The sequence below is a fragment of the Mixophyes fleayi genome, chromosome 6 (genome assembly GCF_038048845.1).
Source record: "Mixophyes fleayi isolate aMixFle1 chromosome 6, aMixFle1.hap1, whole genome shotgun sequence".
NCBI classification, from domain to species: domain Eukaryota; kingdom Metazoa; phylum Chordata; class Amphibia; order Anura; family Limnodynastidae; genus Mixophyes; species Mixophyes fleayi.
The window spans coordinates 197525603-197552828 of record NC_134407.1 but is presented as its reverse complement, the minus strand read 5'-3'; the positions used below and the strand labels follow the sequence as shown (position 1 = coordinate 197552828).

General features: G+C 41.8%; 1 protein-coding gene and 1 long non-coding RNA gene across 3 annotated transcripts in view; one reads left to right on the top strand and one right to left on the bottom strand.

Moving 5' to 3' along the window:
• LOC142095132 (uncharacterized) overlaps window positions 1–27226 on the top strand; it is a 255687-nt gene that overhangs the window by 57476 nt on the left and 170985 nt on the right. The gene's annotated exons all lie outside the window — the stretch shown is intronic.
• TIMP2 (TIMP metallopeptidase inhibitor 2) lies at window positions 42–27226 on the bottom strand. The gene is made up of 5 exons (XM_075177919.1): window positions 26892–27226; window positions 12937–13037; window positions 11300–11408; window positions 5831–5955; window positions 42–2346 (listed from the first exon to the last, which is right to left on the bottom strand). The coding sequence occupies exons 1-5, from the start codon at window positions 27025–27027 to the stop codon at window positions 2149–2151; spliced, it is 669 nt and encodes a 222-aa protein (XP_075034020.1). The 5' UTR covers window positions 27028–27226; the 3' UTR covers window positions 42–2148.

Below are 27226 nucleotides of genomic sequence, written 5' to 3'. Positions count from 1 at the left end.
TCTAGCAAGGTAACACACAATAACAGAGCAAAGGCCTCTCCTATTGGCAGATAATACTGTTTAATGGCACCGATGAAACTTTCACATACAGAATTTGTCATCGAGCATCGGAATGAGTGCAAAGCACAGATCATGCAACTTTTCCCCTTCTCTCTCCACAAGTCTCAGACTTTATTTTCGGCAAAAAAAATAAACAAACACAAAGATAACAAAAGCTTTAAATTAATAATACTGGCAGCGGAAAAAAAATACACATTTCGTTTTATACCAAGCAAGAACTCTACAAGTAGCATTACTGTTAATTACAGTATACTTGTTTGTACAGAGGGGGGTTGGCTTGACACAAGGACCGGAAAGCCATGTCAGGAATAAAAAGGGAAATACCAAATAATATGATATAAATATGATAAACATTTTTTCTATAACTGAGGGGTTAAATACTCCCAAAAGCTATGCAGTACATCAGGCACATGTAACATTCTGTCCTGTGCATCCTGAAGTAGAGATCTGTTTACGTGTCTGGTGTTAGGGACTGTGCACACAATCTGTGCTCTGTGGGAAGCAAAAGGAGGATTGTGTATCCTGTGCATATTGGATCACGGTGTTGTCTATATGATAAGAAAGAAAATGCAGTGTATATAGAGTTCACTCCTGGGGATATATTTACTAAACTGTTTGAAAAAGTGGAGATGTTGCCTATAGCAACCAATCAGATTCTAGCTGTCATTTTGTAGAATGTACTAAATAAATGATAGCTAGAATCTGATTGGTTGCTATAGGCAACATCTCCACTCTTTCAAATCCGCAGTTTAGTAAATATTCCCCCTGGGTGTGTTGTGTGTACAAAAGAGTAGATTATGTGTGCATCTTTATGACGTTCTAGTGTGTACACGTTACTCGCACAATCTATTCCTATATTACTGCAAAAGTAACCACTGCCCAATTATAAAGCAAAGTGCTCACGGCTTATATTGCTGCTTTCAAAACACTGCACACTTTACACGGCAATCAACGTAAAAGAAAACTAGTGCACAATGTTCACATTGCACAATGTACATATAGCATGTTGTAGCCTTCACAATAGTAGAAGTAAAAGGCCAAAAAATATTGGGATTTTTTTTTTCTCCCAACGCGTTATTTTCAGGGTTTTTGTGTTCATTGGTAAAGACATGACAGATGTGAATATCGCATACAATAAACTGAATTGCCAATTTGCTGACAAAAATGATGATTTTCAGGGGTCATAAGTGTCAACAGCACGGCACCAGTTTAAAAGCAAATGTTGTAGAGATAATTCAGTCACAATTTCTAGGTAACTGTTTATGATATAATACAGTGCCTTTCGTATCAGGAATTCACCTCTGATTGTGAGGTTAGGTTTTAGCATATTAGAAACAACTCTTATTGAGCGTTCCTTAGGTTCATATGAAGCCCTTTTCTTACCCAAACCAGGGCTTGACCTAAACTATATACTCCATTCTCTATAGGATTCTATGACAACCTTTACTTGTTTTGTTGTGATTAGTACAACATGCCATTTTTATTTTAGCATTAGTATTCTTTTAAGAGCGTTCCCAGACAGATCCCCCAACAAACAGATCCCCGAAAAACTGGAACAAATTTATACATATACTATATAATGAAATCTTTCTCAGATTTATACATATAATAAGTGTGTGTGTGTGTTCGTGTGTGTGAGAGAACATTCATTACACTCCCTGAACTCAGATCTTGGACCTTCGCTTGGCAGATTATCCTTAATGTAATGAGATTAGGGCACATGGGAGAAGTGAGGAAAAGGGCTGTAGACCAGCTACACAGAATAAAGGGATTCTATATGTGGCCTTGTGCGCTCCAACGGACTGCGTGATAGGGAGTGTGGTGCAAATGAAGTCTAAGAAGTAGGTTGGAAGCAGAGTCCATCCTCATCTAGGATCCATTTAATCCTTTCAGTGCTGCAATCTTTTTTTTTTCAGCAATGAAGGGGTTAAACCCCCCATGTCACATGACAGCTTGCAGTCCAGCTTCTTCTGTTCAGCCATGTGACTCGCAGGAACGGATGTGACAAAAACAAAAAGGTCGCCCGCCTCCTCTACTCCTCGGCTGGGTCCTCAGAACTGGTGAGTGGGACTTGGTAAAGGACAGGATTTAGGGGTCCTCTATATCGAGGAACTCCTGCTTCGGGGGAGCGGTACCCCGGTACCAGGAGCAGGATCCATCGCTGCGCTTGATGCAGGAGTAATGCTTAGCCTGCCGTCCGTTTATGCTTTTCTCTGTCATCCAGTCTGTCCAGAGACACTCATCTTGAGAAGAGACATAGCAGGGGATGGAGGGACAGCGTGAGATCTGGAGGAACAGATAAGATTTTATTTAATTAAGATAATAAATATAAATATTAATATATATAAATATTTACATATGTAAACATTTCTGAAGCAAAAGGCTTACATGCCTTATTAAATATTCTAATTTATGACATGGCTTATGAAATATAATACATTATGATCACATGCTCACTTAATGCTACCTATAGTTCCTTTATATCCTGTAAATAATTGTGGGTGAGTATGTAAGGCTTGGATACCAAGTATAGAATAATTCTTGCCACATAGACCTATCACCTTCATTACACAATCATCTTCATCATCACCATTTATTTATATAGCGCCACTAATTCCGCAGCGCTGTACAGAGAACTCATTCACATCAGTCCCTGCCCCATTGGGGCTTGCAGTCTAAATTCCCTAACACACACACACAGACACACAGACAGACTAGGGTCAATTTGTTAGCAGCCAATTAACCTACCAGTATGTTTTTGGAGTGTGGGAGGAAACCGGAGCACTCGGAGGAAACCCACGCAAACACGGGGAGAACATACAAAAACTCCTCACAGATAAGGCCATGGTCGGGAATCGAACTGATGACCCCAGTGCTGTAAGGCAGAAGTGCTAACCACTAAGCCACCATGCAGCCTACACAATAAGTGCAGAACTGAATTAGTTATCCGACTCTTTGCTTTCATACTCAAACCGTTATTTCACATTTAATAACTGCATACATTTCCAGATCATTGGACCCGGTACAGGAAGTAAAATGACACCAAAGCGATAAACTTATTAATGGCCGACATAGAAATACGTTGTCACTCTACAAACGTTACATAGATGATCTATTCTTTACATGGATAGATGTCACACATTCCAACAGGAACCTTTACCATCAGATCACCTGCAGCTACAGCTATGGTGTGGTATATACACTGACAATGTGACAAGTGCACCCGTGGAGGTTACATTGGGCGGAAATGACAAAAGTGAATGTTCTGAGTTTTTTGTTAATTTTAAAAAAATTAGCAGCGAGGAAGCGATTTTACAGCACTTTCATCCTGATCCGCATTGTTGTGAGGCTCTGCCAGATGTAGCACTTTGAACTAAGAACAAAATGTTCCGACGTTGTTTCGTCCGACCACAAAACCCTTTGTCACATGCTATTAATATCACTTAAACGGTTTGTTGTAAACTCTGAGTGTTATTTGAGATTCTACCTCCCAGTAATGGCTTCCTTTTTACATCTTGCATCGTAGGACAACTATTTGGACGTTATGGATACGGTTGACTCATTGACATCCTAACCCATAGCGGAAATTGAGCTGAGCAGGTCTTTTAAAGTGATTCCTGCCCAACATCACAGAGGAAGATACTCATAGGCTGATTTACTAAGCTGCAGAACGGTTACACTTTTTTTCCTGGACGGTGGCCACAACCGTGTTTCTCAGCTAAAAATAATGATAGTGGTGCAAGTGCAGAAAGCTGCATTGTAACCTGTGTTTGCACACAGCAAGAGGCGCTGAGGCCCTGCAAAGTGTAGACAAACACTGTACTCGCACAGAATTAATACATATTTAGGTTTTTATTTTTTTGGGGGGGGATATAAATAGTTCAATTTTTCTCTCACTCTTATGCAACCTTAATTTATCAGCATATAACTCCTGTTATTTTTAATAGTTTATGTGTATAAATGTTTGTACATGTGCTATGTTTGCAGAGCATTTACACCTTGATCATCATCATTTATTTATATAGCACCACTAATTCCGCAGCGCTGTACAGAGAAACTCACTCACATCAGTCCCTGCTCCATTGGGGCTTGCAGTCTAAATTCCCTAACACACACACAGACAGACAGACAGACAGACTAGGGTCAATTTTGTTAGCAGCCAATTAACCTACCAGTATGTTTTTGGAGTGTGGGAGGAAACCGGAGCACCCGGAAGAAACCCACGCAAACACGGGAAGAACATACAAACTCCTCACAGATAAGGCCATGGTCGGGAATTGAACTCATGACCCCAGTGCTGTAAGGAAGAAGTGCTAACCACCTAGCCACCTTGATTTAGATGAACTTACTGAACCAGTACTCATCTCTATCACCATCATCCAACAACATGTATGTATTCAAATCCGTGCACTCTTTCCATCTTCCTGGTCAGTTAAAGAGACAAGCCTTTCTCAGTTAAACACATGCTCCTTGTACACCCTGGAGCAAAGAGCCATCTCAGGCTACAGCTCTTGTCCTTGGTGGACAAAGCTGTTCCATAGAGCTCTACTAAAGAGCCCTATGGTCTGCAATGCGTTCCAGGGAAAATAGCAATATCTTTACATGCTTTTTGTATGCACTGTGGTCATTGTGAAGACACAAACAACAAGTAAACCTCATCTGGTGGCATGCCCGCTTCCTATGCTATAGAATACTCTTTGAAACATTAAAAGGTCATTTGCACAAGTAGAAAACATGGGGGTCTGCATTACAAATAACATTTTGTGACATTATAATGCTTAATTTCGCGCACACACACTGATTTTTACAGGAGGTCCCTGGGGATGAAACATTGTGCATTTTGTTATTGGGAAAGAGGGACGGACCCATGTCTGCTCCTTGATGAATATGGACCCTCCACACTTGTGCACCCACAGTATTGCCCCCACATGCACAAACCAGGTTTAGTTTTGAATGATAAGATATTTAAATGACAATGAAAGGGATGGAGGGGACCTAGTATGGGGGCGATTCCTTGTCAGTGAGGAGCTGCAGAATCTCTTTATCCTGCAAAGGACTTGATTGTTATATGTCCTCAGAGGTGGAGATTGGACCTATAATAGGACCTTTTTGTAATGTAACAACAGTATTAAACGGTATGATAGAGACATACAATAATGACAGCCTCACCAAGGCTGAAATGTGCAAACAATACATAGTTGCATTTGCACAAATTGGCAGTTTGAGGATGATAATCTAATCTGTTCTTTAACATTCAAAACGGGCGTCACGGTGGCTCAGTGGTTAGAACCTCTGTCTCAGAGCACTGGGGTTGTGAGTTCAATTCCTGACCATGGCCTTATCTGTGCGGAGTCTGTATACTCTCCCTGTCTTTTTACCTGGGTTTCCTCCCACACCCCAAAAAAACATACTAGTAGGTTAATGGGAGCTGACTAAATTAACCCTAGTCTGTCTGTGTGTATATATTAGGGAATATAGACTGTAAGCTCCAGTGGGACAGGAACTAATTTGAATGACAAATATTCTCTGTACAGGGCTGTAGAATTAGTAGTGCTATATAAATAAATGATGAAGATGACTTTGAATGTGTCACCTGGTGAGCATCGGAGGATTGGATATGTGGGAATATAAGTGCCGGGCTCCTTGCAGGAGAAGCAGACATGAATGTTTAATGACATTGGGTTATTGTCAGGAAATAAGGAGCACTTAACTTTTCTGGATAAATGTATTCTTCCCGCATTACCCCCTCCCCCAATACATCATTTCTTACCTTACACTCACAACCCATCTCATATCTCTGATTGAGACTTTTCTTCTGGGTTTGGGTGAGAGAATCCCATGGTATGATGAAGTCACACAGAGTAATGTGCATTTTTCCATCGCCCTCCGTTTTGCCTGGAATGAGGACATGGAAGTTTCAAGATGGTCACAAAGCTTCATTTAGTCACAACAGAAAAGTTAAATCACAAAAGGCTCATAAAAAAAAGGCCTTCACCCACAAGGACTCAGTAACAGCCAGATTCACTCGCTAAAATATTTATTAATTTGATTTTTTTTATTTACAATGAACAATATTTTATTTGTAATATATATTTTTTTTTAATGCATAGTGCAGGTTTTCTACAGACTACTATCCAGCGTCGCAGAACTTTGTTTCGCCTTTGAAATAAACAACGATGATTATGGATAAAAAACTGTCTGGAGTGATATTGTTCATTTCTTGTCTTAATATCTATCGCATTGTTTTCTTGAATTTTTCCTTGCCTTCTATCTGAAGTTAGTGGCATACTATGTATTATTTAAGTGTTTAGTTTTCATAGAACTGCATGCACAGGAAGGCCAAATAATAAAGTGAACTCGTTATTTAGCAGGAAAAGATCTAACTCTGGAATATGAAGAAAAAAAAAATTCTCTCCCTCAGCCATGTGACTCGCAGGAACGGATGTGACAAAAACACAGGAATTACCAGGAATTACCCCTCGATAAATCCCGGGTTTTTAGACCCGGGATTTTTCACTTGTACCATTAATACTGCACCAAGACCCGGGTCGTTTGAGCTCGCCCCGGGAAAAACCTGGGATTTTGGTGCAGTATGAATGGGGTATAAGTGTCACCTGACGGAATAGAGACTAACAGGCAGAGAGTCAAGAGCAGAACAGCGCCCTCTATAACCAATAACCGGTACTGCTGAATGAAACAACATACATCAATCAGCCACAACATTAAAACCACTGACAAGTGAACTGAATATTTGATTATCTCACTGCAATTGTCACCTGAAAAGGAGTGGAATATATTGGCTAGCAAGTGAACAGTCAGTTCGTGAAGCTGATGTGTTTGAAGCAGGAAAAATGGGCAAGCGTAACGATCTGAACGACTTTGACTAGGGACAAATTGTGATGGTTAGACGGCTGGGTCTTTTGGGGTGTTCGTGTTACGCAGTGGTTAGTACCTACAACAAATGGTCCAAGGAAGGACAACCCGTGACAGGGTCATGGGCGACCAAGGCTCATTGATGCTCGTGGGGAGCGAAGGTTAGCCCGTCTGGTCCAATCCCACAGAAGAGCTTCTGTAGCACAAATTGCTGAAAAAGTTAATGCTGGCTATGATAGAAAGGTGTCACTACACACAGTGCATCGCAGCTTGCTGCATATGGAGCTCTGAAGCCGCAGACTGGTCAGAGTGCCCATGCTGACCCCTGTCCTCACCTACAATGGGCACGTGAGCGCCAGAACTGGACCATGGAGCAATTAAAGAAGGTCCGGTCTGATGAATCACATTTTCTTTTACATCATGTGGTCAGCCAGTTGTGTGTGCGTCATTTACCTGGGGTAGAGATGGCACCAGGATGCACTATGGGAAGAAGGCAGCCAGCAGAGGCAGTGTGATGCTCTGGGCAATGTTCTGTTGGGAAACCTTGGCTCCTGGCATGTGGATGTTACTGTAAATATTGTTCAGGACTGGTTTGAGGAACATGACAAAGAGTTCAGGGTGTTGACTTGGCCTCCAAATTCCCCAGATCTCAATCCGATCGAGCATCTGTGGGATGTGCTGGAAGCCATGGAGGCCCCACCTCACAACTTACAGGACTCATAGGATCTGCTGCTAACGTCTTGGTGCCAGATACCACAGGGCACCTTCACAGGTCTTGTGGAGTCCATGTCTCTACGGGTCACATTTGTTTTGGCGGCACAATATTAGGCAGGTGGTTTTAATGTTGTGGCTGAACAGTGTATATTACACTCCTGAAGTTCTGTGGTAAATACTTAAAAATGATACAGCTAGGACATCACATTGATGTTTCATACAGTGCGCAATACAGCACATAACCACATGGGGTCACACTTGCAAACTATCACTAATTTGTGTGAGTGTTATGTTAACACTGCATAAGACAGTGGTTCCCAAACTTTTGCAGTTTGTGGCACCCTTAGAGTCTCCATAATTTTTTCAAGGCACCCCTCCAAAATAATTACCGAGCAGTCCTGTTTTAGAAGTGTTTGGGTCAAAAAAATGTAATAAGTATTTAGGTCAGGACAGAAATACTTATTTAATTGTATGCAAAAATGCCCCCTCTGCATCTAGACACACTGCCCCCTCTGCCCTCTCTCACGCTGCCCCCTCTCACGCGGCCCCCTCTGCCACGCTGTCCCCTCTGTCCCCCTCCTCTGCCCTGTCACGCTGTCCCCCTCCTCTGCCCTCTGCCACGCTGTCCCCCTCCTCTGCCCTCTGCCACGCTGTCCCCCTCCGCTGCAGCGCTGTCCCCCTCCAGAGAACTGAAAGAGGAATGGGGAGCGTGGAGAGCCGCTGCCTGGAAGAAAGAGGGATGAGGCAGTTGGAGAAAGTTGAAGAAGGCAGTTGAAGGAGAACTATTAGAGAGGCTGGAAGATATCTGTATGATAATATAGATGTTAGATAGAATTGTATATTTATTATATGAAATTTTCCATTTAAAATACAAAATATATTTTTGATACAAAATACCAGAAATTCCCTTTAGAAGCCTTGGCCTCACCAATAAATGTACCGGTGAAGCTTTAAAAGATCAGATCCATGTAATGATACTAATTTGTGTGTACTTGCGGTCCAGTGAAGGGGGGCTCCTTGGTCTCCCTCTGGTGTTGCTACAAACAGGACACTACTCAACGAAGACCAAGGTGGAGACTCGGAATACAAGGTACTGAATTAATTTGCAGAAACTGATGCATACAACCTAACCGGGAAAAGGGGTGTAAAAACGAATAGACGGATAGTGTTGGGCCAGTAGGCGGAGATCATATTTCATCCTATACTTTTAATAGAACTCAGTTATGATTGATAACAGACATATATGAGGTATTATTTTAGGAGAAAAGTTTCTATGATTGAAAGGGATGGTTCTAGAGGTAGACAGATGAACTCTGAGTGCTCTCTGTACTCATCGAGGTTCTCTCCTACCTGGCGGAAGTGGCTCCCAAGTATGGGGAGTAGTTATACACCTTGACGTGTGCTTGGCGGACTACCGAGGGGCACTGGCGCATTGTGTACTGCGCATCAAGTGCATTTTTGGTTCTGGTGCAAAGGCGCTGAATCAACCCTGTCACACCATGTCTACACAACAGTAAATCAACTAAAATGGGCTTCTTCATTGGGGAACTGGACAATGACTGAAGCACATTTTCTCTTTTAAACATGTACATGTATGTGTCTTCATTTTGCAAGGAAATTGAGACAGAGGTTGAGCCACATCTGGTAGTTTCTTCAGTAATGTGATTGTCGGCCTTACATCATGACTGTTAGTGTTTTGTCAACAGGTCATTTAGAAATATGTGGTTTTAGTCTGTGCAAACTGGATGTGCTTTACCATAAGTAGACTGGAAGCTCAAATAAACAGTGGTCTATGTGTGTCATTTTATGCTTTTGTGTTGTGTGGCTAATGCACTAATTAAGCAAGTGGCCTCAGGGGTGGACCTAGATTTCTTATTTTGGGGGGTGGGGGAAGGATTTAGTGCCCTGCATCCTTTTTCACTAATAGCAGTAGTGGGTTGCCTGCGGCAGCACACTGTGTACATGTTCCTGTCGGCTGAGGGGAAGGCAAGAGGATGCTGTTCGGCCACAATGATTGTGTTGAAAACACAATCAAAGCGGCCGGACAGGATTCTCTGTCTGCCTCTCAGACGATGGGAGCATGTAAAGAGTATGCGGCTGCAGGGAGCCTGCTACAGGGGCTATTACTCCGAAGGATCCCCCCTCCCGGATTGCATCATCATGTCATGTATCATCAAAATATGATGTATGTATGTATAAATATACCTACAATTACGGCTAGTGTAACTACAAGGTCTCGTTAATTCAAAGTGCAAAGCAAAACAAGCGAGTAACTGCACATCAAGTCACTGCAAAATTCAATCTTTGGAGCAAGCATCCAGTTTCATTAAAATGGTCAGAGAAGATCCCCACAGAGCAGAATATCAAGCTTGCATACTGCCCAAAATTTAGACATGTGAAATGGTGATAATATAAACCCCACCTCGAATCCACACAGAATCATCCACTTTTGGACAAAATCCTCCCCACCTTTCGAAGTCCGCTCATCGGGGCTGTTTTGCCAAAATCGGGACAGTTGTTGGGTATGTAGTTGGGTTTCAGTACATAAATCACTCATCACACCTGGCAATGCATGTCTGGAAGTTCAGTGGTGCAAGTATCACAGGGAATGGACTACAGAGCAGTGGAGGAAGGTGTTATGGTCGTCCTTTATCATGTCCTTGACTAAAGGACGAGTGAGTGTACGCGTTGCACCAACCTAAAGAACTCTACAGCCCTGTGTGCTGTGGGTCCAACAATGAGGAGTTACTGTGGTTCATTTTCCTGGCTTTGGGTTTCATCATCCCATTAGAAGGCACAATCAATGCTAATAGCTACTCAATAGTACCAAGTGTTAATTTTCAACCCATACTGAAGCATGTTTGTCTTGACAGGAGGGGTGTCTTACAAGGATGACACCTGAGACTGCGTTTCTCACCACCAGGTGTCAGTTGAATCACTTTCTTGTGATAGATTGTTGCTGCATTCCTCCGGCACAATTCCAGACATTGGTGGACAATGCCACGGTGCATACAGGCCATACTGACTGGTGGTGACCCAATGCGCTGCTAAGTGACATTATATTGGCGTTTCCATTATCTGACCATTAACTGCATTATTACATCACTATTACAGGTGGTCTCTTATTGCTGGGACACAAGAGTTATCTAGACCGCTTTCTACGGAGGATATCACTGGTTATGTCAAAAGTTTCCACCACTACCTTGATGCGGAAGCTACACTTCCACCCTGGGGACACAGCGACCACAACAAAACGAGAGCCGAGTCACAATACTGGAAGCGGAGGCTGTCAGTGACTGCTGGTATTGGGGAGATAAGCGCTCAGCACCCATCACCCCCCCCCCCCCTAATTCGTAGCGCACTAAGATGTGGATCTACTTTGGAGCAGACAAGATGGAGGTGCCACTGTTGGTAACTGCTATTTCCGAAGAGGTGTTGCTAGTGACTAAACGTTATGTTCTGCTATCCACTTACTATAAAAGGTAAATATAAAAATACTTCACCTTTGAATACATTGCAATGCTCACTTATTTTATATATATATATATATATATATATATATATATATACACATATGCAATGAAATATTTGTCAACAAAAACTTTCAAAGCAAAGAAACTGATAGCACTAGGTAGAAAATATAGGTACCAACCTGCAATCAGATACTCTTTCTTGCCAGCCGTCTCCAGAGTCACCCCACACACTGCAGACGAAGGAGCTGTGAAGATGTACTGAATGTCCTCAGTAGGTCCCTTGAACATCTACAAAGACAGGTGAGGACAGATACTATTAGGCATCAGAAGCATTTTTAAATGTTACCCTTCAAAAAAAATTGAGAACGGTAGCACTACCCTAAGCCGGGTAGCAGGAGGCGGAATTCTCTAGGGGGAATGGAACAAAAACATGCGAGGTCCGGGCGTGGTGTATTTAGGAGATTGACATCAGCTTAAACAGAATTAAAGATAGCAATCAATTGATCACTATGAGAGTCGTAGTTGCAATACTGTGATGAACCAGAGATACTGTAAGTGTGGCAAGGTCTTCCAGTGCAGGGTTGTTTCCACTGTGATCAGCTGTCTCAATCTTCAGACTTCGGGGTGTAGGGGTGTATTTATCAAACCTTCTAAAAAGGAAAAGAGGAGGTGTTGTCCATAGCAACCAATCAGATTCTAGCTCTCATTTATCTAGTACATTCTAGAAATAATAGCTAGAATCTAATTGGTTGCTATGGGCAACACCTCCACTTTTTAGAAAGTCTGATACATCTACTCTGCAAACCTTTACACATATATTACTGTGTTCTATGTATCAACAAAAATAATAATCTACAGAACTCTAATCCATGTATCATTATTCCACTTATGAAGCTCCCTAGTGAAGTTGCTTATTTCACAATGCAATGACAAATCCTATACTATTGTTTCCCTCCAAATCTATTTACACTTTTAATTTAATACTTTAATCTGTAGTGAGGTGGACCATCTCTACCATTCGCTTTACTGTGTAATTGTATTGGATATATTAAATCACGGGCTTCACGGTGGCTTAGTGGTTAGCACCTCTGCCTCACAGCACTGGGGTCATGAGTTCAATTCCCGACAATGGCCTAGTGACCCTAGTCTCTGTCTGTCTGTGTGTATGTGTATTAGGGAATTTAGACTGTAAGCTACAATGGGGCAGGGACTGATGTGAATGAGTTCTCTGTACAGCGCTGCGGAATTAGTGGCGCTATATAAATATATGGTGATGATGATGATGATTTCTTATCGTTTATTTATATAGCGCTGTACAGAGAATGGAAAGTGACTCACATCTGTCTCGCCCCATTAGAGCTTGCAATCTAAATTCCCTATCACACACACACACACCATTTGTCAGTAGCCAATTAACCTATCAGTATGTGTCTGGACTGTGGGAGGGAGCCATACAAACTCCACACAAAGAGGGTCGGAATGGAGCTCTTGAACCCAGCGCTGTGAGGGAACAATGCTAACCACTTTGCCACCATGCTGCCCAAAACAATCTACTTTTCTGTACAGCAGTAACAAACACAAGCTATACAAACAAGAAGATAATAATTAACATTACATTTGTTAGGCCCATTAATTTGCTATTCCCGGCAACAAGATTTGTTTCTTCCAACATTGATATTCAGTTTTCTAGCCTAGCACTATGCAAAAAAGATGCAGGTCTGAGTAAACAGATCACATTACACATACATTAAAAGATAATAAAATAGATAAAGACAAGCAATGCTAGAATAGACCGGGTTCACCATTGTCTACCTACCTTAATCTGTTTGATTTCATATTGAATTCTTTTGATGGGATTGCCGTAGGCATCGTTTCCACTATCAACCTCTTTACCAACAATGGCCTTGGCTCTTATCACTGCATGGAAAGAGTGGAATAGATTAATATTACACACCTAATGAGTAATATATAAGACAGTAATGTGGAATATCCTTGTCTCTAACACAAGGTCAATGAGATACCTTGGAGCAATACTGGTTCCTCCACGGTATGATCATAGGCAAACCGAGGGGGGTTGGGGGGGGGGGGGGGGGTTCTAGTGCCTGGAACCCCCCCTCAAAACCTGGAGCACTGTATAATTGAGGTGTCTGGCCCCTGCCCCCGCTTCACAGGCCTCTGCTCGAAAAGAGAGAGCTGCGTGCACCTAACAGTAGTGCATGCAGCATTGCATGCAGCATTGCCCATGTATATTATGGGGATAGGAAGAGTTGGAGAGCAGCCAAGCACTGTCTAATATTATAGCCACGCCCACATGCATGCTGGTCACGCCCACTGGCGGCGTGATTTGGAACCCCCACTCTATAATTCCTGCGTTTGCCCCTGATGATGGTCAGTCAACATGGAAGCACTTAGTTTAATCACTTTGTACTTGCAGTATACTTATATAATATGAATATTCCAGCTGACACCTCAGACAGCAACCAATACCTAACACGATCCTGCCTTTTAAATAGGGTTTACACACCACTTCTCGCAGCTCCTAAATGTGCCGGAGATATATGCTAGATAAGTAGAGATAAATGGTTTGTCAAGGTGTCTAGGAAAAAATATATGAATAAACTGGTGAGATAAACGTGAAACTGTACGGAGTGGTGATCTGTGAACAGCAATGGGTGGTGGAGTCAGATCGTGGCTGTGGGTAGCAGCGAGATCCAGCTCTCTTCCTCTCATGTGCTGCTGAATCATTAGACAAAAATGCATCCAAATTCTGAGAGGATTTGTTGAAAACAGAGAAGCTTTGTGGAGGGAACTGCTAGTCTGCACTTTCCAAGCCAAAACCCAAGCGACAGAGCCAAGAGCTAGTGCAAAACGCGTGATGGAAGAGAGGAAAAACAGAGAGAAAAGAAAAGGGAGGGAGAGGAGGGAGTAAACATAGATCAAATCTGAGTGACTGTGATAGCCGAGAAGTAACCTAACCATGGAAAATGACCAATATCTCGGGCAGAAAAACTGTGTCCTGGCACCAATGACACTAGGTGTGCAGGGACTAAGTTGTCATTGGCTCCATTGTTCTCACTAGCAGTTCACAGACATCACACAGTGTTTTCCTGACTAGAATATGGCCTCTTTTCAGAAGCACGAGACTAACACAGATTGGGATAAGATGTGCGGATGCAGATGTACATGAAGCTGCTATTAAAAATAGAGCAAGAAGGATTACTGTGAAAGTAAAGCAGGAGGCAGATCCATGCAAAGTCTGTACCTTAATAGGTAATTACATCATATGTACAATACTATTCTGACAGTAAAAAAATCAGCTATTATATATTCAATGCAAAATAAAGGGATATAAAATAATACCCATGGAGAGGAAAACTCAGCCCAATTGGCACTATATATGATAAATCAAAACGTCTAAAAAATAAAATATATATATTTTTTTTACTTTTATTGTTTTTTTTATACCATTTAATGCCTGCTCACACCTCCCTGTTGCTTTTCAGCCGCATTAACGTATTAATAGTTCTGTTTGCAGAGGACACAAAATTATGCAGCGTAATCCAGTCTGCACAAGAGGTTTTAATTATGCAGGGAAGTATATACTTTGGTACCTTGGACAGTAAAATGAAAAGGTTCAACGTAAATAAATGTAGTTATTAATTCTGGGGGTGTAAACGTATACATGCATCCTTGTTTGGGGACATTGTTAGGTGAATCCAAGTTTACTTGTAGATTATACATGTGGCTAAAGCATGCAATGCCATCTGCGGCATCTGGAGCCAAATACAGTGCTTACAATACGGCTGGCATCTGTTCGCCTCCTCCCCTTCTTATACAGAGGGTTGAGCAATCCAACCTGGTCCACAGAGTGTGCACTTGGTGCTAAACAGCTGAAGGTGGGTTCTCTTGATATGGGCTAATAATGTTATCCAAGCAGGACTTCTCATGTTATTTCTAGAGATGCTCAGGCTCGGTTTTTTGAAAACCGAGCTCACCTGAACATCGCAGATCTGAGTACTGAGCCAGCTCGGTACTTTCATGCTCCCTCGGAACTGAAAGCGAGGCAAAATGTCATTGTTGCTTCATCAGATCTCGCAAGTTTTTGATTCCATAAGTACCGCCCTCCACGGAGATCCAGCGCCATTGCTCACACAGAAACAGGGGTAGCAGTGTTCTTGTCACTCTCCAGTCTCCATTGACATTGCTCATTGCCATTGCTCACACAGAAACAGGGGTAGCAGTGTTCTTGTCACTCTCCAGTCTCCAGTGACATTGCTCATTGCCATTGCTCACACAGAAACAAGGGTAGCAGTGTTCTTGTCACTCTCCAGTCTCCAGTGACATTGCTCATTGCCATTGCTTACACAGAAACAAGGGTAGCAGTGTTCTTGTCACTCTCCAGTCTCCAGTGACATTGCTCATTGCCATTGCTCACACAGAAACAGGGGTAGCAGTGTTCTTGTCACTCTCCAGTCTCCAGTGACATTGCTCATTGCCATTGCTCACACAGAAACAGGTGTAGCAGTGTTCTTGTCACTCTCCAGTCTCCAGTGACATTGCTCATTGCCATTGCTCACACAGAAACAGGTGTAGCAGTGTTCTTGTTACTCTCCAGTCTCCAGTGACATTGCTCATTGCCATTGCTCACACAGAAACAGGTGTAGCAGTGTTCTTGTCACTCTCCAGTATCCGGTGACATTGCTCATTGCCATTGCTCACACAGAAACAGGGGTAGCAGTGTTCTTGTCACTCTCCTGTCTCCAGTGACATTACTCAGTGCCATTGCTCACCCAGAAACAGGAGGGGTAGCAGTGTTCTTGTCACTCTCCTGTCTCCAGTGACATTACTCAGTGCCAATGCTCATACAGAAACAGGAGGGGTAGCAGTGTTCTTGTCACTTGACAAAAATTGACTGGAAATTACTGGAAATTAATGTTATTGAGGTTAATAATAATGTAGGAACAAAAAAAAGCCAAATAATGTGATTTTAGCTTTTTTTACCAATTTTTTTTTTTTTTTTAAAAAACAGATCCAATAGTAAAATGAAAACACGTTAGGGCGATTTTGCCAAAACCAAAACACGGTGGTCAGTGAAGATCTCTATAGGGTGTGCAGAGTCACGATCTTTTCAGCTGATGGTTATGACAGATCAAGAGCACAGATCTGACGGTAAATCTCGTAAAACGTGTTTAGTGTGTACAGATTATTCGGCTGCTGATCGAGACTTCTTTCTTTTTCCAGATGTTGGTAAAATCGCAACGAGAGAAATGTTCCGTAGAGTGTACCCAGTCTAAGTGGATGAGAGATGTACCTGATTTCAGTGATGGGAACTGGGAGGAGGTGATAGACCTATATTTAGAGATAGAGGTAAACTAGATATCAGTATTGTACATCTTACATCTTTGGTCTGACCGATGCTCCCTACAGGTATATTTCTTGGGAATGGTAGACAAACCAATTCCTGGGAAGAATGAGAGGGTCTTCCTGAGACCACTTCTGTTATATGCCAGAAAGTTGATAGCATAAAAATGGAAATTAACTGTGTTACGCCTGTATAATTTGACGTTTGAGTAAATTTCGCTGCCTTAGGTTGAATCTCCACGACCACAGATAACAAGGTTATAATTCACAGGTGATGTTCTGGTATGTATCAATATCAGTATGAGTGGCAGAAGGTATGATAAGTATATATTCTCTTGCGTTCTGAATAAAAATGTTCCTTCTGTTTCCTTTAAAGGTCTTTATCCAAAGAAAGAATAGTAAGCCAACAGTATTTTCACAATTTCCTGCACACGACACAAATTAATATACAACTTTTGTGGTTGGAGTAAGTATAAATATAGATTGCTGGCTGTTATCATCAACAGATGTTGTGTTATAGATTTGGAATTGCTTAGTCATTTGCAAGATCCAAGGATTTCATGGTGCATTGCAACTATATATGGTTTTATAGGTTTTACCCCAGCAATGAGCATCCGATGTGTCATAGCGCACTGGAAAGTAGGATCCGCGGCACATTACTGACACTAGTGAAGATGTCTCCTCTAAGTACACCCTATCACAATTGTCCTGTCCCCACCACTAGCTAAACAGTTTATGGTAGGAAACAGTTATGTTTTCTATAACTCCTGACAACAAGGCAGTGCTGCCCAACATTGGTGACTACATGCTACACCTGCCAACACAAATATTATTATTATTATTATTATTATTAATATTTATTTATAAGGCGCCACAAGGCATCCGCAGCGTCGTACAGAGACAAACAAAATCACAATACAATGGGAGACAGCACAGTACAGTAAACACAGCAACTCAGTACGCTCAATGCACAGCTAGAGGGGGCGGGGAAGGGGGAGGGAGGATCCGCAAACGACGGGGCCCAAGAAGGAGGGCGCGGAAGACAGGGAGACCCCCAGGGGGGAGGAGGGAGCGAGAGTGGACATGGGGTGGAGGACCCTCGAGGAGGAGGGCTAAGTAGCTGGAGAGCAGAGTTAGAAGTGGTGGAAACAGGAGGAGAGATGGCCCTGCTCAGAGGAGCATACAATCTAATCTTAATATTAAATAAAAAAAAAAAAAATGAATAAAATATGATTATATTTAAAAACTAAGGTCAAAGTCTGCTACCTATTTTCATTCACGATAATCTTCATTTGGGGGCGAAGCCTATCACAGTTGTACAATATTGTTCATTATTAGGGAATCAGTGTGGTGAGGCCCCAGAGTGGCTCTGTCAAGAAATTTTACTCTCTTTCTGGTACCCTGTCCCCTAACACCCTCCCCCTCTCTCTCTCATGTGATCTAGTGTCCTGACACCCTCTACTCTTTCCCCATTGCGCTCTCTTCCCTATACCCTGACACACTCCCTCTTCCCTGTCACCCCTCTTCTCTCCCCTAGAACTCTCTTATCTCCTAAGCTGATGAGAAATTATATTAATCTGTTATTTTTTTGCCCCGACTTGCTTAAAGTAAAAACAAGATAAACCCCAAAATTCCACCTCATTTATAAATTTTTGGGGTAAGTAACGCTGAAAAAGACATTTTTTGCATGTGAAAAAAACTTAATACTGAATTCTCCCCAAAATAAAACACTGAAAACTGCAATTCCTAACTGTAGGAAACACTGCTGGCTAATTAGTGAGATTGGCACCTTTTGATAGCAGCATACTAAATAGAGACTAATTACTGAGAGAAGTAATACTAAAGTTAACAACTGTAGCTACAAAAATACAAAAGCAAAAATTAAGAATTTGAGCAAAATGTTATCACTATTATTATACTAAAAATGTAGCAGGCCAGACATTACTGAGTGAATGCAGTAAACAATTCAGAGGACAGACCTATGAAAGAAATTATACATAGTATGTTTGGTTGACAATTTTTTTTTATTGCAATTGTATTACACCAGCACAGTGGACAAAGTGCCTCATAGGTTACCCAGCCAGACAGCATCTGTCCGGCAAAGGAGTAACTTCCTCCACGGTAAATAGCAGATTAAGCATTGAGGTGCACACAGACACTACAAAAACACTGCAATAACAATATAAAACACACATACACAAAGAGTCACCCACATGCTTACACTTTCCTCCCCTAAACTCTTCTTCCTCTCTCTGTTACTCTCAATCTCCCTCCAGTACTCAAATAAAGAACCCTACCCGCCTGCCTCACCTTCTCGAGGGAACTGTACTGAGTTTGGCCCCTTCACATAAAACACTGTAAACCCTGCTCCCTCTCTTGTAGTTGGCCATGGGGTCAATGCAAGAGGGGGGATAGTGATGGGATTAGTGCGAGGGGGTAAAATGGCTAACATTACAGTGCAATTTCCTCTAAACATGAGGTGTGTTTCTCTAACATAAATCGCCCTGGTTACGTGTAAGAATATGAATAGGGTTGTTTATTTTTTGATACAAGCTGCTATTCACGATTTTCTAAGTGTCATATGATAACCATGGCAACCACAGTTACATGGCATATGATGTAGTGAGCAGAGAAGTTTTGGAAGTTCATAGTATAACACCCTTCCAACCTCCGTCATTACATAGCTACAGAGGAGCTTGATGACTGACTGGCTCAGAGATCAGGTTCCACTCTCCTGGGAACAAGCAGAAACCAAATGTTTCCAGGAGTGAGGTACTTTTTTTTCCAGTGGCAGACATTTAAATCTGCCCCTCAGATACATTCGGAAAAAGAGGAAACAAGTATAGGTGAGGTATTGGTGAACCACCTGGACAAATCAGCTTCAGGTATGAATGTACAAAGCTTAATGTTTAAAAAAAATGAAAAGTTGATGTGGGATTGCACTTTCAATAATCTTACTACACCAATTATCCCCACACCCTACCAATGTTCCGCCATGAGGTGCTTTATGGACAATATGCAGAATTTTACCTCACAAGTTCAATTTGTAGCAGTATAATTACCAGACTTGATTAGCATAGAGGGAACAGTGGGCATTATACTCAAACCTCTGCACTGAATTTCCCACACATTAAGCAGTCATATACACTAACATCGCTACACAGTTATCTGACAAATATTACACTATCTAACCCCACCCTCCTGCTTATTATTACCCTCCCAAAACACACAGAAGCCAACATTCCAAAATAGTTTCCAGGGACAATTTGCTGGGGAGCCAATGCAGTACTACAATTCCCATCACGTGATGCAGTCCCTCCAATATGATCCCATTCCATCCAGCACACTGTAGTCAAATTCAGTAAACATGACCAGACCCTTCCTCCTGGCCCCGGAACTTCCCACTTAATTTACTATGGCAGTTACCTGTGCTTTGATTCATGAGAATGATGTTTTATTTACCACCAATTAAGTAATTCAGCACAGGTAACTGCAAAAATAAATTAAGTGGGAAGTTCGAGTGCCAGGAGGAAGGGTCTGGTAATGTTTACTGAATTGGACCACAGTGTGCTCTTTTGTGTTTTAAATAAATGTTAATTTCAATAAATGTTCATTTACGAAGCCAAGAAAATAAGAGAGATGAATGTGCTTCATTAAGTCCCGCCCCACTTTACAAGAAAGAGAACCAGTATCTGGGTAGGCAGGAAAATATGGTTTATCCGTACAACCCGATAACGTAGACCTAAGGGTCTTAAAATTAAAAAAGTTCCTGGCACTAATGCTACTGTAGGCAACCAGTGCTGGCAACTTCCCCTGTCCCACTACTTTTAATTTAAATGGTTTTGTTTTGTTTTTTTAAATATATATATTTTCTTATTTCTTGGACAAGTTTTATTTAAGCCGCCCAGTCAGCTTTTCCTGCATAGCTCCTATGTTTATTTTTCTCTGCCAATGAAAGCAAATAAAGATTAGAGTGATTGGAAAAAAAAGTCAAGAGGTTTAACTGGAAATATTTAATTAACTAGGTGGGAGATAATTTACCTCAGGAACATAAGACTATAAACTGTGTCATACCATTATATTGTTCTCTATGACAATGAGACAATGGAATGTTCTATATCTGTGGTAGTGAAGGAGCACATAGGTGATGTCTCTAAAGGCCCAAAATGATGTATATATGTCCCAAATTAAATAAACCTAGCATTGATGAGATTTAAAGTTATGTGGTCTGGGTGCATAAGTGTTTGGACTGGGGGGCATTTTAAGCGTGGTTTAATTTGACTCAATTTTCCAAAACAGACATGTTGGTAAAGCTGGGTACACACTACAGAAATTTCGACCAACTTTTTATGCCGAGCGATTTTACATGCGATCGATGGTCCGATCACTCGGTCCATGGACGGCATACACACTAGCCTTGTTTAGGGCGATAAAGGGAAGAGCGGACGTCCCTTTAGCGACTTTTTACTGCCATGTTGTCGTGAGCAATGACTGTAATTTCGTACTCACTGTTGTGGATCGGTCGGAAGTTTATACACACTACACAACGGAAACGAGATTGGAACGAAAATATTAAACGGTACGACCAACCAAATGAGGCGACAATCGTCCATTTGGGCAGACTTTCGACAAATGTGTCACTGCACACACTGACCCGACTTTTGAACGAGCGGTCGTATGTCGGCTGATTTAGCCGATTATTGGATGAAAACTGTGTAGTGTGTACCCAGCTTAAGTAAGTCTTACTTTAAATTATGATAACTTAACTTTAAACAAATTAATTATTAGGCCCACCTCCTTCCCCTTCATAATGATAAATTATCTGAACTTCTAATTGCCTAGCTGGCAAATCCAGCATTGAATGAACGGCATACAGACCACTCATTTGGAATCCCGGATGTACTGCTATATAACGAAGTATACTATATATTAACCTACCGCTATAATGTTCTATCACATATATAACATTGCAGTGAAGCAAAATAGAAATGCGCATTTGTTAAGTAATTTTACTGCAGGATTCGAGCAGTAACTGAGGGGTGTGGTGTATCTGCAATCTCCAGCTAGGAAAGTTCATACTCGCCTACTCTCCCAGAAAGTCCGGGAGACTCTCAAATTCCCGGTATGTCTCCTGGACTCCCGGGAGAGCAGGCATGTCTCCCGCACCCTGTCCCTGACGGGCCTCAATGATGCAATTCATAGCGAATCGCGTCATCTTGGTCCCGCTCCTGTGAAAAAATGCCTATTTTTGTCGCGGGGGCAAAATGACACGATTCTCCATGCCCCGCCCCTTACGCCCTCCCGCCACACTCCTCATCAGGGACCTCCCAGAGGGAGTTCCCTCAAAGTAGGCAAGTATGTGTAAGTTACAAATAAAAATAAATAAAATAACGCTTTTACTATGGGGAAAGGACAATATGTAAATGCACATGATGGATAACTCCTTTAAGAATATGTTAATATGTACACTACATTCATACGTTGGTAAATGTCACTGTTGCTATTACTGTCTATAGATCTAGTTAGTATCCTTTTTCAAAAAGTGATATTTTCTTCTTAACCATGCTTTAAGAAAAAAACAGACGCGTTAATGTGACAATAATCCTATTTGTATAGAATATGTAAAATAATTATATTATCTTGTATTGTAATCGAAAAAGGCGAATTGAAAATGCATAGTAAAGAAACAGGGTACATTCTATAAGTCCGCAGCTGTGTCAAGAAGGAATGTTGTAGGTATTGGTAAGAGAGGTGAGGCGTCACAATTCAGGAGGAGGCGTGGGGGGTGCTTGCTGGCATGATCTGCGTTGGAGCCAGTATCCCTCCCAGCCGCAGTGTGGTCTGTACACTTCCTGAGAAGTATATTTAAGCTTCAGGCTACAGAACAAGGAACAGGGGATCTTGGAATGTTGAGGTGGAGCTGAACAGCTTTGCAAAAGCTTCCCCTCATAAGCACGAAAATAGCTGATTAAATGTACACTCAGCAAGAAAGATTAAAGATTTCGCTGGGCACGCATTATACCCCCACCAAAAGGACAAAACTGACCGTACAGTCACTAACCACTTCCATTTATTCTACCAACAAGACGGTCTGAAAAGTACACAAGCTATTTGTGTAAAGCGGATATAAAATATATATTTCCCTTCATTCATGCGTTTCAGCATCTCAAAGTGGTGCCGCGTGAACATGCAGAGCCTGTTGTTGAGTCAAGGTCAATCAAGGAGAATCTGTGATTATTGGCAGATGGACAGTGGCATTACAGCAGTCACAAATACAACCAGGCCCTATGCCCAATCCGTACTGGAGCATCACAAGCATAGGAGCTAGCTCGGTGGGCTTCTATTCGTGCTGCAGATGACACTAACCATGTCTATTCATGGCATTTTTCAGTCATGTGGTGGGCCTGGATAAAGAAAGCATTTTAATAATTTTTAAAAGTTGACTTGTTGACTCACAGGCATCACTTCCTTTAAAGTCGAACACTAGTGTGGTATGTGGACCAAGGGGTAAATCTATGAACTAGCGATTCTAGCAAATCGACGCTAACTCGCGACTTTGTCGGCATAATTTAAAACGGCACTGTGTTTAAAGGCCAACGAATATTGGCGATTTACTAGAATCGCTAGTTAGTACATTTGCCCCCAAGTGTCTCCTGGACGTTGGACCAGCATCTGAGAACATTTCTTGTTTCACAATTTCAAAGCCCACCAGACTTGCCAAGTGCCAAGCAGACTTCTGACAGTACATTAAAAGGGGAATCTGCTGAGGTTTGTATGTCTTTACGTTCAAGTAAATGAGAGAATTGCACAGACGCTCTCGTTACGATGAATGTCTGTACAACATGCATCCGCAAGTTATGGGACAGAGAACAAATAAAGAGACCAGGGGTCACAAACAAGAGGAGACGGTAAGAGACATGGCACTAGTTGTAGGAGCCTTTATCTATGCCAAAATAGTGCTTCCATATTTCTGAGTAACCTCAGCAAAACTGAGAGACGATTTCTACGCATACTGGTGTATCAGGAATTACAAATTTCCCATGTCAAAAATATGACAAGCTTGAGAAAGTAAGAACACAAGAGAGCATAATTTGACATTAGTAGGCCAAATAGCAAAAATATGTAAGAGGACCCCATGTACCCCCCAGTGGTGAAACAATCACAGATAAACATGAAGCTTTTGCAGTGAAGACAGGCCCCCCTCAGCTATCGGCCCCATGCCAGTTGTACCTCCTGCACCTCTGGTAGTTAAGCCCTTGACACGGGCCCTCAGAATAAGAATAGAGAGGTGGGCCTACCTCCCAGTGGTCCTGAGTTTGGCGCAACATCGCTTCCACCCCCCACACTCATTTTTCAAAATAAGTTACTAAGCAGATGTCTTGTGTACCCTTTACCGCCAATTCTGCATACCCAATCTCAAAATGTTCTTTACCAATCACAAACCCTGTCAAGATAACATGTTTCTGTTGGAGGTATAGTCCTGCTTTTTGATGCAAATCCCCCGGATCTCTCTTCTTCCAAATGATTCTTCTTTTTTGTATGAGGTGTATATAAATATGGATAAACTCCGTTGCTACCCAAAAAATGCCTGACAAGTTGCTGAATATTTAATAGCATCCATTATTTTGGTGTTTTCCTGTTTTGTGGTGTCTCTAGCTGTGTACAGTACGTCTACACAAATCATCAAAGCATCTTATCTTATTGCAAGAGATCTTAACCATTCCGCGGTCAGAGGAAGACTCTAAATTGGTAGCATGCCACTTCAAGGGAGCCGTAGGCACAGATCCCGTATCTCAACTAATTTCTCTGCCCATGCTATTCATCGCAGTTAGAGTTGGAAGGAAATGGGGAAAACAAGGAAAGGAGACAGAGAAAGGAACAAAAATGGGCGACTTTTGGTCACCTGAACGGTCATCTGAAGATTGATAACCACTTTGAATGAAACAGAAAGAGATCCTGAAAAAAAAAAATATTTTCATAATAAGATTATATATAAATAATAAAAAAGATAAAATATTTATCTGTTTGGGAACTTCCTGAAAAGTTTACTGAAATTACCACCAGGAAAACCACTAACTCATTTCTAGATGCCTCATTACAAATAATCTCTATACAGATGTTTCCTGAATGCTTAAAAAAAACCGGTCATGTGTCAATGGAACAGACCACAGGCATCATGATAACCAGGCAGATTAACAAGGATACTAGGGGGTATATTTACTAAACTGCAGGTTTGAAAAAGTGGAGATGTTGCCTATAGCAACCAATCAGATTCTAGTTATAATTTATTTAGTACATACTACAAAACGACAGCTAGAATCTGATTGGCTGCTATAGACAACATCTCCACTTTTTCAAACCCGCAGTTTAGTAAATATATCTCTGCTTTCCAAAATCTTGAAGGGCCATCACAAAAGTAGCTATTTTGTAAACAATATATGTTGTGTATAGATCTGATTGCTGAAAAAAACAGGGTTAGTCCCACGTCCGAGAAAATCAATTGTAAAAGTGGGGTCTTAGTAATGACATACAAGGGTGTGTTAGGGAATTTAGACTGTAAGCCCCAATGGGGCAGGGACTGATGTGAGTGAGTTCTCTGTACAGCGCTGCGGAATTAGTGGGGCTATATAAATAAATGGTGATGATGATGAGGATGATGAAGGGTACTACTATTTATATGTTAATCTGACCACTGGATGGCGCAGTTCTGCGAAACATTTACTTCTGTTGAATACAACTTGACTGCAAAGAGTCACACAGGGTCGCTCAAAAATGAGTAAAATCAACAAACTCCAGTTGTCCCCTAAGCCAGGGAGTGCTGTGCTATTAATCCAAACTCAGCAGAAAAAGTCACAGCACATTAAATAATACGCCTAAGGGAAGATACATCAACTTTTTTTTTTTTTAAATCAGCAAATTGAAAAATTGGCATTTACTTCTCAAAATCAGATATCAGCTCTGAAGCTATCACACTCTATACTTCACCAGCATAAAAGTGGCACTGCTGTTAGTACTGTCTATGGAAACATTTTCATCATCATCCATTGTAACTGTAGCAGCAAGGCAAGTACACATATGTAAAGAATACAAATATGCTGAAGAGGCATATTGACAGCACACAATAAATTATGCTCAAACGCTTCACTGCCCATTTAAGGAAACATGAGCGCTACTTATAAAATACGGAATGTTTTCCTTTAAGTCAGGATCTCTCCTCCCAGTTTTCTCTTCATCTGGATATAGTTAATGTGCAAAGGTGGTATGCAAGTAGTGTGCTGTATTCAATAGCCTACAAATAAAACCATTAAAAATGTGGCGAGAATTCAGGCCATTGCATCTGCACATATATAATTAATCATTCCATTTCATCACACACGCACTGTGATAAATCTCCACCCAAGTGACCTCTCCTACTGCTATTTTCAGATTACGGATTTAATTCCCAAACATCAACTCTTCCTATGCGTGGGAGAGATGGCTTTTCGCTTTAAAAGCTCTTTAGAGTAAAAGACATTAAAAAATTTATTTGCATACCTTATTATAAGTGCAATCAGTAACATACAAGAATTAGTAATCTTATTATATACACTAACATTCCAACTTGAACTACAGTATGTTTAAAAGTGCATGATCCCTTTCAACTTAGCTATCAATTGGATTTGAATGTTTGAGTGAATATTCCAGTTATTTTTACTACGTCACACAATATAAAACCTAAGAAATCACAGAGTGTTGTGGGTTTTACAAGCAGTCCAGGATTAAAAAAAAAAAAGAAATCAGGGACAGTGCAAGGGTAGGGCAGCTCTCCCTGCCCAGAATAAATAAATTGTACAGATGTTTTTTAATTCTTTCCAGTCAACAGTGATCATTAATACAAGAGTTACTACTCAGTACCAAACGAGCCTGAGAGGATTAATTAGAGACAACAACATTCAAGCATTTAGATACTCTGAAAGAAACAATAACATAATGAAATTAGACTAGATATATATAAATAAATAACATTGAACAGACAGATATGCTACATCAGGCAAACATGCGCACATGAGCCATTGTCTCCTGCTGAATGCAAAGCAACATGTTTATCTGAACTTTTTATTCAACAACAACAACTGGTAGCTGTTGGCTTCGTGGCACAGACAAGATGCCAACTCTAATAAGGACCAACCATGATGCCAGCAGTAACCTGGCAGCGCATAGGGAGCAGCCAATTTTCAGTGCCCAAAAACCATGTCCAAATTCTAAGCTCTCATCAGCACCCAACTCCATCTGCTGCCACAGCACCCACAAGGCTGCCAACATCAGTCCACGTCAAACCTCATCATCATCACCCAACTACACCCCAATCCTTCCAAATCACCCGTGCCCAGGGCTACCCAAAGCACCCCGTGCCCACACTGACGGCCTCACCTATGTCTGCGTTACAGAAGGCCTGCTGGGGGTGCACCGGGGAGCAGCTGCAGGCGTCAGTGACCCGCTCTGAGGGCCACAGGAGGAGCAGGAGAGCCACGGGGGCCAGGAGGCCAGAAACCGGGGCTGAGCGCATTCTCAAAGCCGCATGTAGAGGAGATGTGAGTCCGGGGATGGCTGGGTGTCCCGGGCTGTGCCTTCTGCCTACGCCTCGTCTGAGAAGGGGGACGAGACTCCTCCTCCTGGGCAGCCGGCCAGGACACAGCCTGGGATAAAGTGTCACTGGGAAGCCGATGGCTGAGATAGGGCTGGATGCTGTGCGCTGCGCACACCCA

What these genes read in the sequence shown, in the direction of transcription:
- TIMP2 (XM_075177919.1), bottom strand. Translation starts at nt 27,027, where the DNA reads ATGCGCTCAGCCCCGGTTTCTGGCCTCCTGGCCCCCGTGGCTCTCCTG. An exon ending in ATGAAATCAAACAGATTAAG is followed by an intron (nt 11,409 to 12,936) that starts GTAGGTAGACAA and finishes CTGTCTTTGTAG; the next exon opens with ATGTTCAAGGGACCTACTGA. An exon ending in AGATGGGTTGTGAGTGTAAG is followed by an intron (nt 2,347 to 5,830) that starts GTAAGAAATGAT and finishes CTGTTCCTCCAG; the next exon opens with ATCTCACGCTGTCCCTCCAT.